The 15,937-nt window shown below is 35.7% G+C and overlaps 1 protein-coding gene across 2 annotated transcripts in view; it reads left to right on the top strand.

The window, feature by feature from the left end:
- Positions 1-15,937, top strand: part of Trmt6 (tRNA methyltransferase 6 non-catalytic subunit) — a 52,881-nt gene that overhangs the window by 17,797 nt on the left and 19,147 nt on the right. For both annotated transcript variants that reach the window (XM_090375613.1, XM_090375614.1), the window contains exons 4-5: positions 11,901-12,076; positions 12,635-12,805. In XM_090375613.1, the coding sequence (XP_090231739.1) occupies positions 11,901-12,076; positions 12,635-12,805 (347 nt within the window). The remainder of the gene's footprint in view (positions 1-11,900; positions 12,077-12,634; positions 12,806-15,937) is intronic.

Raw genomic sequence — 15,937 nt, 5'->3', positions numbered from 1 at the left:
GCAGATTTTAATATTAATTTACTTACCAATGAATCTGATAATATGATGCTCAAATACTCTGCGATCTTAAACAATTATGGATTTGAACACACCTTATTTGGACTAACTAGGCAACAAAGGATGGAGGGTGATAGAACAGTAAGCTCTTATTTAGATCACTTTAACAAATATAAAGTTGAAGTATACTAATCCTTACATACTATTAAATCAATTTTCAGATCATAGAACATGTATACTAATAGTGGATATGTACTCAAAACAATATCCATGTGAAGAGATAAGATCAACAAATGTTAGGAAGAAAAATTATTTATCGTCAGGTAAACTGAAACAAAACATAGATAATATGTTAATACAAGAGCAAGTATCTTACACGACAAGTGTAAATGTCTTTTCAAATAAGATAATACAAATGATAAACAATTAGAGGTTTAATACAGAGAGAAAAGTAAATTACTCATAAAAATAAAGAAGAAATAATTGCTTGAAACATAAACTCTAGGAGTATGAGAAACGAATTTAAGAAACCTTGGACGACTGACGAAATAGAAGAATTAATGGTACAAAGGAAAAAAGAAGAATTAATGATATAAAGGGATAAATACTTCAGGCAGTATAGGAATTGTCCATCAAAAACAGAACATTATCACAATAATGTTCTGTATTTGAAATTAGAAATAAACTGACAGTTAAACTGAAATTAGAAATAAACATTAAAAAACAAAAAAAAAAAAACAAAAAAACACTTATTACAATCAACCTTTTATGGATAAGCAAATAACTCAAAAGGATAAATGGAACATAAATGACCTGTTAAGTACAAGAAAGAAATTATCAAAGGGAAATCAAATTAAAACACCATTAGAACATATTTCTGGTACAAACAAACAATATGAGGCTGCAAATAGGTTTGCCAAGGCTATATTAGATCTCAAAAGATATTATATTCATTATTGCCAAAAAGTTTTTAACCAAGATAGTCTTCCTCAGATAGTGAACTCATGTGTAGTCTTAACTGCACAATATACTGAGCTTCTTAAGATTATAGAACAGTTGAAGAACAAGAAATCTTGTGGATGTTACTGTATTACAGAACCAAAGTGAAGAGAAATAAAGAACAGTTCTCTGTTCTCTTAGTGGAGCTTATAGCACAGATGTTAGAGTCAGGAAACTATTCAACTAATTTACTTTCATTTAAGGTAATTCCAATATATAAAAAGGGATCACCAGATGACTATTACAGTTATAGACCAATAACAATACAGTCAGTTATAAATAAAATAATAGAAAATTATATTTTTTCTCATATAGCAGCAATATGAACTGCTAAACAACTCTCTGTTCTCATATCAGATGGGTAAGAGCACACAGACCTTATTAGAGAACGTAGTGGATTCTTTTAACTTACATTTAAACAACAATAACTTCATAATGATTCTATTTATAGATTTTACCAAAGCATATGACTTAATTGATATCCCAATATTGCAACAAAAATTACTGAAATATGGTATTAGGGGAAGAATCAATCAAATTTTAGCATGTTATTTAACCAAAAGAAAAATAATAGTTGAAGTAGAAAATACAAAAGAAAAATCATATAATGTAAAGAGAGGAGTACCTCAGGGCACTCATGCAGGGCCAATAATGTTCAAGGGCCAAGTTTGCAAATGTATTTGCAAACTTGGCTACAAGATAATAAATTAACACTCAGCTTTGAAAAAACAAAATTTTTGGTAATTAGCCCTTCAAGATGACTATCAAATCTTAGATAGTCATCCCTCTATTAAATTACATAAACATGAATGCCTTCATGATCAGACTTTCCAGAATTGCAAATGTCAAACTGTGATAGAAGTTTCAAATCATTGTTACCTTGGGTTATGGATTGACTACAGTCTAAGTTGGGCAATTCATATAACAAATTTGTACAATAAATTGTACAAATTTGCAATTTTATGTGTACTTTTTTTTTTACTACATCAAGAATAAGTTAAATAATTAGAACAAAAGTTACCTGATGTGGGATTTACTTAAAAATATAATTACCATCAGGGGTGAAGGAAAGGGGTTTTGCTTCTGTAAAGGTGAGTACAGTGGTCTCAGACAGTTTTTAAATTCTGTACAGTGGGATCAACTGACAATGTTACCAACAGTAAATTCTAAGTGGGAAGCAGCATTCAAGGAATTAATCGTGGATGCTACTAAAAGTTTCATACCTATTAAGAAATATTGTTCAAGGTTTAGGCCTAAATGGTCTAATGACCATTTAGGCCTAAATGAATGATTGGGCCTAAACTAACGAGACTCGTGACAGAGAAGAAAAATGCATGGGATGCATATAAATTATCAAGCGACTCAGAAGCCTATGGCAGATGTAATCAGGTCACAAAGTAGGTTAGGCAGGCGAAGGCAGATTACGAGAAATCTTTGGCAAAAGATGCTAAGAAAAACAGCAAGGATTTCTTTACTTATATAAACTCTAAAAGGAAGGGGATGAATCTGATTGGTCCACTTGATATCAATGTTTCGACTGTTGATGATCCTGCTCAGATAGCAAACAGACTGAATGAGTATTTTGCATCTACATTCACACATGAGGAGTTATTAAGGTTTGAAAATGGCAGAAGGCTATCAAATTGTAGCAGGGTGCTTAATGATTTTGTAATAACTGAGAGCAAAGTGGAGGAGAAATTGTTGAAGTTAAACATAAGAAAGGCATCTGGGGTGGATGGGATCTATCCAGTTATATTAAAGGAGGTGGCAAAGCAACTAAGCAAACCCTTAGCCATAATTATGAGAGCATCCTTGGACTCAGGGGAGGTCCCCACGGACTGTAGATGTGCAAATGTATCCCCAATTCACAAAGGGGATCGAAGGGTGACACGAGTAATTACAGACCAGTTAGTTTAACTTCTGTTCCGGGTAAAATAATAGAGTCACTGGTTAAAGATGCATTGCAGGATCATCTAGACAAGACTGCAGGAATAATTCAGACACAGCATGGGTTTGTTAAGGGAAAGTCTTGCCTGACAAATTTGAATAGATATTATGATGTGGTTACAAAGAAACTGGATGCAAAAAATAATTTTGATATCATATATTTGGATTTCAGGAAAGCTTTTGACACTGTTGCGCATGGAAGACTATTGTGGTGCTGCTCTTCGTGGACTAATGTTATTAGTGGAGTCCCACAGGGTTCAGTGTTGGGTCTTCTGTTGTTTTGTATATTTGTCAATGATATTGATGAAGGTATATCAGGCTTAGTGTCTAAGTTTGCAGATGATACAAAGGTTGGCAGGGTTGTTAATGACAGTAATGGCAGTTTGCTACTGCAACAGGATCTAGATCATTTGGGCAGATGGGCTAACAAGTAGCAACTGAAGTTTAACCTTGACAAATGCAAAGTACTGCTTATGGGTAGAAGTAACCCCAGAGAAACGTACTAACTGTGTGGTACTACACTTAAGGTAGTAGAAAATGAAAAAGACCTGGGAGTAATTGTACTGTCAGATATGAAGTTTTCTGAGCAATGCAGACAGGCTGCCAGGGTAGGTTATGGGGTTTTGTCAATGATATATAGGAATTTTGTTAGCAGGGAAAAGGAGGTTTGTCCCTCTGTATAAGGCAATGGTCAGGCCACGCCTTGAGTACTGCGTACAGGTCTGAAGGCCTCATTTTAGGAAGGATGTAGATTTGCTTGAGCCATGTACAGAGAAGGGCAACAAGATTGGTGAGGGGAATGAAGGGATCCTCTTACCAAGAGAGTAGTAGTAGTAGTAGTAGTAGTAGTGGCACATGATGCAAGAAAGCAAGTGTAGGAGCTTATGCAGCATCAGCCAAAAAAAAAAAAAAAAAATCACACCATTCCCTCCAAATACCTGTCCAGTTCCTCCTTAAATTTATTTAACCTATCAACTTCCACAACGACAGATGGAAGTTTGTTCCAGCAATTAACCACCCGCTAGCTAAAGGCAAATTTCCGCACATCTATTCTACATCTGTCCTTTCTTAATTTGAACTTATGTCCCGTAGGTTCGTAATCTGAACAAGTGGAAGGATCCCATCAGAATTCAGCATGCTCAACCCATTCAAGGCCTTATAGACCTCAATCAGATCACCGCGCAGGTGCCTAGTCTCCAGCCACTGCAATTTGCAGAACTTAAGCCTCTCTTGGGAAGAGAATCCCTTCATTCCCCTCACCAATCGTGTTGCTCTTCTCTGTACACGCTCAAGCAAATCTACATCCTTCCTAAAATGAGGCCTCCAGACCTGTACGCAGTACTCAAGGCGTGGCCTGACCATTGCCTTATACAGAGGGACAATCACCTCCTTTTCCCTGCTAGCAAAATTCCTATATATCATTGACAAAACCCCATGACCCGCCCTAGCAGCCTGTCTGCACTGCTCAGAAAACTTCATATCTGACTGCACAATTACTCCCAGGTCTTTTTCATTTTCTACCACCTTAAGTGTAGTACCACACAGTTGGTACGTTTCTCTGGGGTTACTTCTCCCCATATGCAGTACTTTGCATTTGGCAAGGTTGAACTTCAGTTGCCACTTCTTAGCCCATCTGCCCAAATTATCTAGATCCTGTTGCACACTGCCATTACTGTCACACTGCCATTACTGTCATTAACAACCCTGCCAACCTTTGTGTCATCTGCAAACTTCGACATTAAGCCTGATATACCTTCATCAATATCATTGATAAATACACAAAACAACAGTGGACCCAACACCGAACCCTGTGGGATTCCACTAATAACATTAGTCCACGAAGAGCAGTACCCATTGATTACTACCCTCTGTCTTCTCCCACTTAACCATCCTTTTATCCATTTGTACAGTAGTCTTCCATGCGCAACAGTGTCAAAAGCTTTCCTGAAATCCAAGTATATGATATCAAAATTATTTTTTGCATCCAGTTCCTTTGTGACCACATCATAATAACCAATCAAATTTGTCAGACAAGACTTTCCCTTAACAAACCCATGCTGTGTTTGAATTATTGCTGCAGTCTTGTCTAGATGATCCTGCAATGCATCTTTAACCAGTGACTCCATTATTTTACCCGGAACAGAAGTTAAACTAACTGGTCTGTAATTACTCGTGTCACCCTTCGATCCACCTTTGTGAATTGGGGACACATTTGCACATCTCCAGTCCGTGGGAACCTCCCCTGAGTCCAAGGATGCTCTCATAATTATGGCTAAGGGTTTGCTTACTTGCTTTGCCGCCTCCTTTAAAATAACTGGATAGATCCCATCCACCCCAGGTGCCTTTCTTATGTTTAACTTCAACAATTTCTCCTCCACTTTGCTCTCAGTTATTACAAAATCATTAAGCACACTGCTACAATTTGATAACCTTCTTCCATTTTCAAACTGTAATAATTCCTCACGTGTGAATGTAGATGCAAAATACTCATTCAGTTTGTTTGCTATCTGAGCAGGATCATCAACAGTCGAACCATCGATGTCAAGTGGACCAATCAGATTCATCCCCTTCCTTTTAGAGTTTATATAAGTAAAGAAATCCTTGCTGTTTTTCTTAGCATCTTTTGCCAAAGATTTCTCATAATCCGCCTTCGCCTGCCGAACCTCCTTTGTGACCTGATTACAGACTAGCTTATATCTGCCACAGGCTTCTGCGTCACCTGATAATTTATATGCATCCCATGCATTTTTCTTCTCTGTCACGAGTCTCATTAGTTCATTTGATAACCATTTAGGCCTAAACCTTGAACGATATTTCTTAATCGGTATATAAAGTCTAGTAGCTTCCACGATTAATTCCTTGAATGCTTCCCACTTAGAATTTACTGTTTGTAACATCGTCAGTTGATCCCACTGTACAGAATTTAAAATCTGTCTGAGACCACTGTACTCCCCTTTACGGAAGCAAAAACCCTTTCCTTTACCCCTGACGGTAGTTACCTCTTTGAGTAAATCCCACTTCAGCACACTGTGATCACTGCCACCTAGTGGTTCCTTTATCTGCAAATTCCTAATACACAAATGATCACTGCTGATAACCAGATCAAGAGTGTTACTTTCTCTGGTTGCCTCTCGAACATGCTGCTGCAGAAAACAATCATCGAATAAATCCACAAAAGTCTGACTAGTGTGTGAGTGACCAACCCACAAGTTCCAGTCAATATCTGGGAAGTTAAAATCCCCCATTATAAGACATTCTGATTTACTGGCCCACTCTATTTCTCTGTACAATTGTTCATTGTACTCATTCAAGTCATTAGGCCTATAACACACTTCTACTCTTATTTTTCCTTTCGCAGTGCTTATCTCACACCAAACTGACTCAACAGAGCACTGTTCATCTATATTAACTGGGTGCACTTCCTTTGATTTTATGTTTTTCTTAATTAACAGCATAACACCCCCTCCCTTTCTGTCCTGTCTATCCTTTCTGTACACATTGTACTCCCCAAATTCCAGTTCTGCATTCCTTATATCTTTGTGACACCACGTCTCTGCTATCCCAACAATATCCGCCTTTGATGTCTTGACCAACACTTCAAATTCATCAAATTTATTTACTATACTTCTAGCATTGGTATACATGCAAGCATACATGCTCCTATGCCTATTCCTGGTTACCCTAACACATCCCATATACCCAACTATTCCATGATGACTGCCATCCGTCCCTGAAACCCCCAACACCCCTCACTCCAGGTCGCTTCTTATTAGAGAGGCTTAAGTTCTGCAAATTACAGCAGCTGGAGACTAGGCACCTGCGCGGTGATCTGATTGAGGTGTATAAGGTCTTGAATGGATTGAGCACGCTGAATTCTGATGGGATCCTTCCACTTGTTCAGATTACAAACCTAAGGGGGCATAAATTCAAATTATGAAAAGACAGATGTAGAATAGATGTGCGGGGAAATTTGCCTTTAGCTAGCGGGTGGTTAATTGCTGGAACAAACTTCCATCTGTCGTTGTGGAAGTTGACAGGTTAAATAAATTTGAGGAACTGGACAGGCATTTGGAGGGAATGGTGTGATTTTTTTTTTTTGGCTGATGCTGCATAACTCATACACTTGCTTTCTTGCATCACATGCCACTACTACTACTTATATTATGCATTAGTGGACTCCCAACTCAATTATTTAGTAAATGTATGGGCATGAGCAAATATAACTGAAATAAGGGCAATAAACTAACTTAATTAACAGGATTTTGAGACTTTTAATGGGAATAAACATTTAGAATAACCTGAATAAGAGAAGGCAATTTTTGTTGAAATATAAAATACTTTAATCAGTTCAAAAGCTGAAGTTAAATTTAATCTTGAAAAATCTAAACATTATTTTTAAAGAGTTGAATCTGCAAAGGAATTTCTCTCATAATTTTAGGAACCCAAAAACAATTGTTTTGCCTCGCCCTAGGGTACTAAATAGATTTGGAGACAGGCACAATGAATATAATAAACAATTTGTTGGCTAGTGTTGATTTCAGGTTCAGGAGAAGTTATCCTATCTTCAAATTAAAATTCTTAATAAGAAAATTTTTGATACTTAATGGTTCAGTAGATTAGAATTGCTATGCAGGTGAATTACTATCTCTGTTTGCAGTGTGGAATTTGATACTAGAGAGCTATTAAGTGCTCGATATTTCCTATATTCTATTATATTATGAATCAACAGGGCTTACCTTTATTTTAGATATAGGAAGCTTCTTTTCCAACTCTCCTTGTCCAACTCGCTAATAATTCATGGGGAAGGCGATATCAATTTCGCAAGACATTGTCATAAAGTTAGATTTTGGAGGTCTAAACTGGCTAATAATTAAGGATCGATTTTTTTTTTTTTCTTTTTGGTGCTGTGGCAGGAATTTTGAGTTAAATTTAGGGGTCTAATAATTGGATATGGGGTGGGGGGGTGGGGGTTATTCTCTGCATTCCTGTTTTATTCTCTACATTCCACAGTGTGGAATGTACTATGTGTTGTAATTTCATTATCTTTTCTGTTAAATAACAAATTTGAAAAAGAAATTTACTTTTCTTAAGTTCATTTATTGTAAATAAATTGTATTATTATTATTATTATCTGTTTATTGCTCTGCTCTAGAGCCACCCCCCCTGGCCAGCAGTAAGCTGGGGTGGGGGGGTGATTATTAGATTCACAGTTTAAGGCAGGGACATGTGTCCTGGGTTACATGGAGCCACATGTGTACTTAACATGAAAGGAACAGTATTTACAGAATTCTTTAATTACATACTTGAAAATTGTGGAATACTTGCTTAGTATTCCAAACTAAGCAAGATAATATTTGATCAAAAATGCTGGATAAAACTTGAAGTATATGTACAAAAAGATATTTCCTTGGTTGAGGTAGTCCATATTTTCCTTCTGGTTGTGTTCCTGTGAGTCATAGCTGTAGATTTAAGTATGTATCCATTAGCTTCTGGTGTCTGTAGGTGTGCTGCTGGCAGAATTTATCGAGGTTGATGGTTAGACTGTTTATCAAATCAACCGTGTTTCCTTGGAACACGTCTCTCAGGACTTTGAGGTTGCTGAAACTGATACTCAGCGGGAGCCTTGTATCCAGTTGACTTCTTCCGGCAATTCGGGGAGTTTTTATTAGGTCACTGATATCAGGGGTATCAAGTTGTCCCATTAGTCTGGCCAGTGTAAGAAAGTTAGCTACCACAATTTGTATACTCACATGTAATCTTTTCCTTTCAGTTTCAATATCTAGTTTTTTCCCACATATAGCAACTTATTTATATGCACACAAAAAAAAGTTTTAATTTCATGTAATCAAGGTAAAATGTAGTCAAATGTACATTTTTCTATCTGTATCCCCATAGTAGGCATTTTTCTCTCTTCGGTTACAGCTGTCTTAAAGTCACACCATACTTGGTCACCAGTTCACACAAGCACTTTAAGACCAGGTTATGGAGCTGTAATTTTCAAGGGTAATATGCATTGTTACAAAGTAATTTGTTGAATAAGCAATACAGTAGACTTTCGAAATAACAGCACCTTTGGGGATTCAAGGTGCCGTTATTTCGATTTTTCTGTTATCTAGAAAGTTTTGCTTTTAATGTATTTATGCAGAAATAATAAGGCCAAATAAGAAATAGAGAGATTAAGAATGCAATTTTATTAACTGAAAAAAAAAAAAAAAAAAAAAACATAAACATGTAGACGATCCAATGTTACATTCTACCATTAATACACTTCTGCTTACGTTCTATATTCTTTATCATATCAAGTTTAGTCTGTGCGGTACCACAGTGGTATTGTCACTGTCCTCCCCACACTGGGTGGAAAAGGCCCAGGTTCAAATCTCGTCGAGGATGCAAGGAACTTTTATGGGCTTTTTTTTTTTTTTTTTAACTCTGTGGCTGAGTTAATGGGTCTCGGGCGTAGATAGCAAGGTTATTTCCCCAGAAACTGGGGGTTTTCATCCAACAAAACAGGCAAATCGAGCAGAGAACATGTGCAATTTACAGACATAATACACGTGGGTATATGAATTAACTTTCCGGGTGATCCAAATTTAATAGTTTATATCAAGTTTGTCACTAAGCTTTAATGTTCTTCTCTGTATGAGATTTATTAACTTCGGGAGCCATAGTGAGGGGGGGGGGGTATTTTAAAATAAATGTAAAACAGCGATATAATTCGTGATATCAGTACAGAATTCACTTTCAAAATGGCAATGCAAACAAATACAGTGATCACGTGAATTGCCGTTTTCTTTTTTTCAGCACTGCAAGACATCTGCACTGTATGTATACATCCGATCGCAATGTGCAGTTATTTGGGTGCTGTTATTTTGATAGTCTACTGTAGTACTAAAAGAGAGAGAAATGTCATCCTTTTTTCATGGATTACAAATATTAAACAGAAAATAATATTCCAAAATATGGATACTCTCTTTAGCAGATATGTAAAATTATGTGTAATAAATAATGTTGTGTACATTAGGCCACATCACTGTTATGGAGGTAAAACAAAACAGCAGTCTTTGTTATTACATGCAAGAAATTGATTGAATTTCTCCACAGTACAATTGTTATCTTTCTCATAGTGACTAAATTAACGTATTAATCATTTACAATTCACAAACATCTGTCACAATGAAATTGAGACATTCTTAATGTTTTAAAGGAAAGGATTGTGAAAATTCCATTGAGTATATACAGGGTGTCAAAAATATTGGTACAAACGTTTAGGGGAGGTAGGTAAAATATGATTTTAGGGGAGGTAAGTAACATCTAAAGGAATGTGAATCGCATAGGAACCCATAACCGGAAATGTCACCCTAAGTTGGTAGACAGCGCTGTTCATCAGTTCGCGAGAGGGAAAGTTTCTGGTTTACTCATTCAAGCAGTAGTTGCTGCACGAAGAGCATGCATCGATATACGAACTGTGAGCCGGCAGACATGCACCCTAGTGTATGGATTAGCAGAGGGCCCACACGGTGTGCACCCCCATGCGGCACAACATTGCTTTGCAATAAATGTGTGGGCAGGTATGGTCGGTGACTGCTTAGTCGGCCTATACCTGTTACCATCCCGCATGAACTCTGCTAAACATCGGACCTTTCTTGAACAAGTTCTACCAGGGTTATTTGACGATGTTCCAGCAAATGTGAGATGCAACATTTGGTTTCAACATGACGGGGCGCCTGCCCATTATGAAAGGTGTGTTCGTGACCATTTGAAGAGGTATTTTGGGCATCAATGGGTTGGCCATGGTGGACCTATTGCCTGGCCCTCACGCTCACCTGATTTATCGAGCCTTGATTTCTTTCTGTGGGGGGGCCCTCAAATCTATCGTGTATGAATCGCCTGTGGAGACGGAAATGGATTTCGTGGTGAGACTCGTCTGCGCTGCTGCTATTGTCAAAGAAATTCCAGGTGTGTTTGACCATGTCCGCCAATCCATGCTGCGTCGGTGTCACGCATGCATCACGTTCGTTTCATGGTGGAACCTTCGAGCATCTGTTGTAACATCATGAAATGCATCGATCTCATACTCCATTGTTAATATTATGTCAAATAAATGTTTGCCACTAATTACTGTCTTGTGTCATTTCTGCTTCTTGTGCCTCTGCTACTGCTTTCCCCCGTGACATTTCCGGTTATGGGTTCCTATGCGATTCACATTCCTTTAGATGTTACCTACCTCCCCTAAACGTTTGTACCAATATTTTTGAGACACCCTGTATAGAGTCTATAATAATGTATCTGATGAAAAGTTTTGATTAATACTGACATTTATCCTTTTCAAATACTTTAAACCTGTTTAAATTTAAATGAACATATTTTGGTCCCTTGAACTTCAAATTAACAAGGACATATGTACTCTGAAATATGTTTCGCTTTCACCTGTTGAGAATTTAATTAGAAACGTTTACTTGTGGTAACAGTAGCCTTTTCTGTATGTTATTTTTTTTTTATTTTTGTTTTGACTGGAACTGTGATGATGAGTGCAGGATAGTTAATAAAATGTTAAAATATATGAATGATAAATTAATATTAAAATAATGTATGTATAAGCTGAACACTGAATAAGAGTTAGAACTAGTCAGTAAAGGATATAACATAACACATATAATATAACATAGTATATAACATTCTCCATATAAGAGTTCTAAGTGTAATATACCCTTATCTTCCATGCAGTCCATAGAATTTTTGTAATTATTAAAATTTGTAATATTCTTATTGTTATTATTAAATTTTTAAAGTTCCATTTTTCGTAACTTCCACTTGTATTTTTTTTTTTTTTCTAAATATTGCTTTTCTTACTGTTTGTATTGTAATCTATAATCGTTCTTTACTTTCTGCCATGATTACTATATAATCGCTATATCTAAATTGTTAAAATTTCAAAAAATAATTTTGGTTTTCTGTAGCAAATTATTGAAAGTCTTGTTGAGAACAGTACAACATTCAAAGAGAAAACCCTCTATTCTCAGGCGAAATATCTGAAGAAAAAACAAAAGAAGTATATGAATTATATACATATATTTCAGCCTACTACCCGGCTGTTAGTAGAAATATATTATTCTCAAGGACCACAAAGGATATGGTAAGATAGGCTTATTTGTTTTAAACTTTTGTCCTAACTCAGTAAGCTAATCAGCTTGTCTTGAATTATAAATTGTAAACTTCAAACATAAAATAAAACAATATCATATAGACAGATTGACAATTTTGACTTTATGAAAATTTTGATGTATAGCCTTTCTGTTTTGGAGTTACAAATGTTCAAGGACTTTGTCATTACTCTTGTTTAGTAAGGACAATTTCTTTCATGTGTAAATCTTAAATTACTTAAATATAAAACAGCTTTTAATCAATTTTTAATTTTTAAATTTCAACTTAAATTCATTCACATCCCTATAATACATACTAGAACATTTCCATTCTAGTATGTTGTTTTTTTTTTGTTGTTGTTGTTGTTTGACATTTATGCCTTTAGAAGGCTAGTTTGCTCTTTTGTCTCAGTGATAGTATTGGTATATAGCAACATTAACTTTAAGGTTAGCTGTAACTACAATTACAAAATGACTAGTAATATGTTAAAAACATTATGTAACACTTTTATGCTTATTTTATCTTTCTAATATCAGAATGTTGCTTTCAGTAATTTACGAATAGATTCTCTTGCACAGATGTTGACAGTTTGTAATGTAATGTCTGGCGGAAAATATATGGTTGTAGATTGCACCATTGGCCTTGTTGTGGCAGCTGTTCTTGAAAGATTAGGCAAATCTGGATGTGTAATTCAGTTGCACCTTGGTGATGGCCCTGTGAGGTTAGTAACTTTTGAAAAATTATATAATGAAAGCTGTTATGTATATTTTTTAAAGTATTATTACAAGCACTATTTTAAGTAGTTTAATACTGAATGTTGCTTATTTTCTAATATGATTTTCTTCTAATAAGAAATATAAATTTTTAATTGTATTATTGTTGTTTAATAAAGATTACTTATATTCAACTAGAGGTTTCTGAAAACATTTCTCATAATTAAATTAAAGAGAGAAGAAGTTGCAGCATTATCATTCTGCATTAATATTACATAGTAGGAGCATACATATTTTTAGAAAGTTTTCAAAAGCTCCCCCCCCAAAAAAACCCTCTTTTGAGAGCAGTTATTGTAGTTACTTTTATATCACATTGATTTTTCATAAGAAAATTATGGATAACAAAGATTCAGAAATGGAAATTTCTCTTAGTGAATCAGGTTCTAGATCAGGCTGTAAACAGATGAGTTATAAATAGGTAATACTTTAAAAAATGGTGGCTATCTTGTTTCAGAATGGTAGATAAAATCAATCCTCCTTCCCCACCAGGATACTTGAGCACTCCTAATAGGGAGGGATTGATAATTTTGTCTTCAATCAGACTACAAACTGAATTTTATTATGGTGAGGGTACAGAGACATACAAATAACAATCTCGTAGTCCAACCTAATAATCCAATCAATATAAAAAAGGTGAGTTTCTGGAAAATTTTCTTGAAAAAGAAGTTGACTTTAAAGTTGCTAAATGGCATTAGAACTAGAGAGCATAAATTCAAACTGAGGGGAAAGAGATATAGATTGTATTATAGAAGTTAGTTTCCCTTTAACCAGAGAGTGTTAATTTTTGGAATGAGTTGCCTTCATGTGTAACTTAAGCTGACAGCTTTAAGAAATTTATAGGTTATCCAGATAGGTATCTATCATGAAGAACCAGACTTCTGCTGCACATTGTTGTGCAGCAGAAGTCTGGTTCCCTTTATAACTGTGATCAGAGTAACACTGGACTAAGTATAGCAAAAACATAGAATAAAAATAATACATTTTTATTCTATACTGCATAGAATAAAAATAATACATTTTTATTCTATGCAGTATAGCATCATTTTACTCTTTTAAAACCACTAAAAATGCCATAAAATTAAAAGAATTATTATTTTTTTTTCCATACTGAAAAAATGATCATGGAATTAAAAAATTGCGTATCACATTGTGTAATTTTTACATTGCATCAATGTAAAAATTACACAATGATATGCATTAATCACCTATTATTATTAATTTGGAATTAATGTTCCAGAATTACATTCTGGCCAAAAGAAGATCTATATTACAAGTTTTCTGATTTCCCAAAATTGGAATGTATGTTTTCACAAAGAAAGGAGAAAATTGCACTGCTGCTTAGCTCATCCAAGGTGAAATTTTCAGAATATAAATTAATTTTTCTGCCTGAAAACACTATATAGTTATTTTCTTAATGCCCTTGATTGGGAAATTATAAAATCCATTTTAGGCTTTTTACCTTTACAGATCTATAAACATTTATTAATGATTTTAATAAATGTTTATAGATCTGTTTTTTGGCAGTTTATGGGAAATTGTCAAAAACTATTGATTCTAGATGCTCTCTATGTCACCTGTGACACTGCAGTTGCTTCATCACTTCTTTGGAGAGGCAAGTGTGAATTCCATTAAAAACCCCAGGAATTTTCAATCACATGTGTAGTTAGCTGATTTTAGGTAGCAAATTTAATTAACCCACATGCCATGCCAAGAGTTATTCTGGGTTTTTCAGCCCATATAGCATGCCAATTAGCCTGTGAAACACACACACACACACACACACACACACACACACACACACACACACACACACACACACACACACACACACACACACACACACACACACAATGGCACAGTATAGTCTCAATTGATGGTGCACCTGAAAAATGGATACCTCTTTCTCATTAGTGAATAGTGCATCAAATATTGTTTTAAAAAAGTTAGAATGAGCTGCAGAAATAAAAGGAGTTTCAAGAATTGAGCCTAGTGTTTACCTGATAAGATGACTGAGCAGGAATTCATTGATTGGATGAATATTTACAAGGATTGTGAGCACAACCTTTACTGACCAAGTTTATTTTTCAGTCAATTCAAGAATTCAGAGGTTTACAAAGAGGATAAAGAAGAAGAACAAAAAAAGAATTTCTGCTGTCAAGCAGCAGGTATAAGAAACATTCTTATACCAGGAAGGTTTGCCACAAACAGTGAATATATGGGGGGGAGGAGGTTTAAAAAAGATTTGTATTCATCCAGAAGGTTGGAACAAACCATGTATTATACTTTTTCAACGTAGTCACCAAACAAAATGAAACATTTTTGCCATCTCTCAATACACTTCTGCAGGCCAGCTTTGTAGAAGTAATCTTACCATCCTTCAAACCACAACTCAGCAGCAAAAATTATCTCATCATCAATAGCAAAGTGTTTTCCACAAAGAAAGGAGGGTGCAAGGTCAGGGGAATAAGCAAGATGCTGCAATATTTCAAACTCACATTTGTGGGCACACCTCACTGTAGCATGCAAGGAATACACAGGGGCATTATTGAGGAGTTGTTATTATTTGGTTTTTAGGAGCATTAGCAATTAAGGCCATATTGCTCCGGGGATATGCAGTGGTCATCCCTGACCTTTCCGCATCCTCCGTATTTGGTGGTCACAGGCTCGAACCCCGATCTAATCAAGGAGCGTGTGCTACGCACTGCTGCTCCTGCCCACCTGGCTACGGAGGCGCATATTGAGGAGTAGACACACACCTTTCACAGTGTTCACCATCTTTTTTCTTTTATAGGAGGTCATAGCTTTAAGAGGAGATTGGAATGATACTTTGCCATCACAGTACAGCCCTTTTGAAGGTAATATGTTAGTATTACACCATGCTGATCCCAAATAATTGTGATAGCATTACCCTGCCAGCACTTGGTTGCACTTTTTCCTTTTTTTTTGATTCTGCATGCTTCAATTGTTTTGGTATTTGTGTAGTTTCAGGATCATAGTAATGGATTCAAGTTTCATCCATGGTGAATAGCCATGAAAAAACTCCTTTTGCTTTTCCTGGTATATTGACAACATTTCATGTG

This window comes from Mastigoproctus giganteus, chromosome 6, assembly GCF_048544385.1.
Source record: "Mastigoproctus giganteus isolate SK-2022 chromosome 6, ASM4854438v1, whole genome shotgun sequence".
In the NCBI taxonomy this organism is placed as follows: Eukaryota; Metazoa; Arthropoda; class Arachnida; order Uropygi; family Thelyphonidae; genus Mastigoproctus; species Mastigoproctus giganteus.
This window is presented reverse-complemented; position numbering and strand designations above follow the sequence as displayed.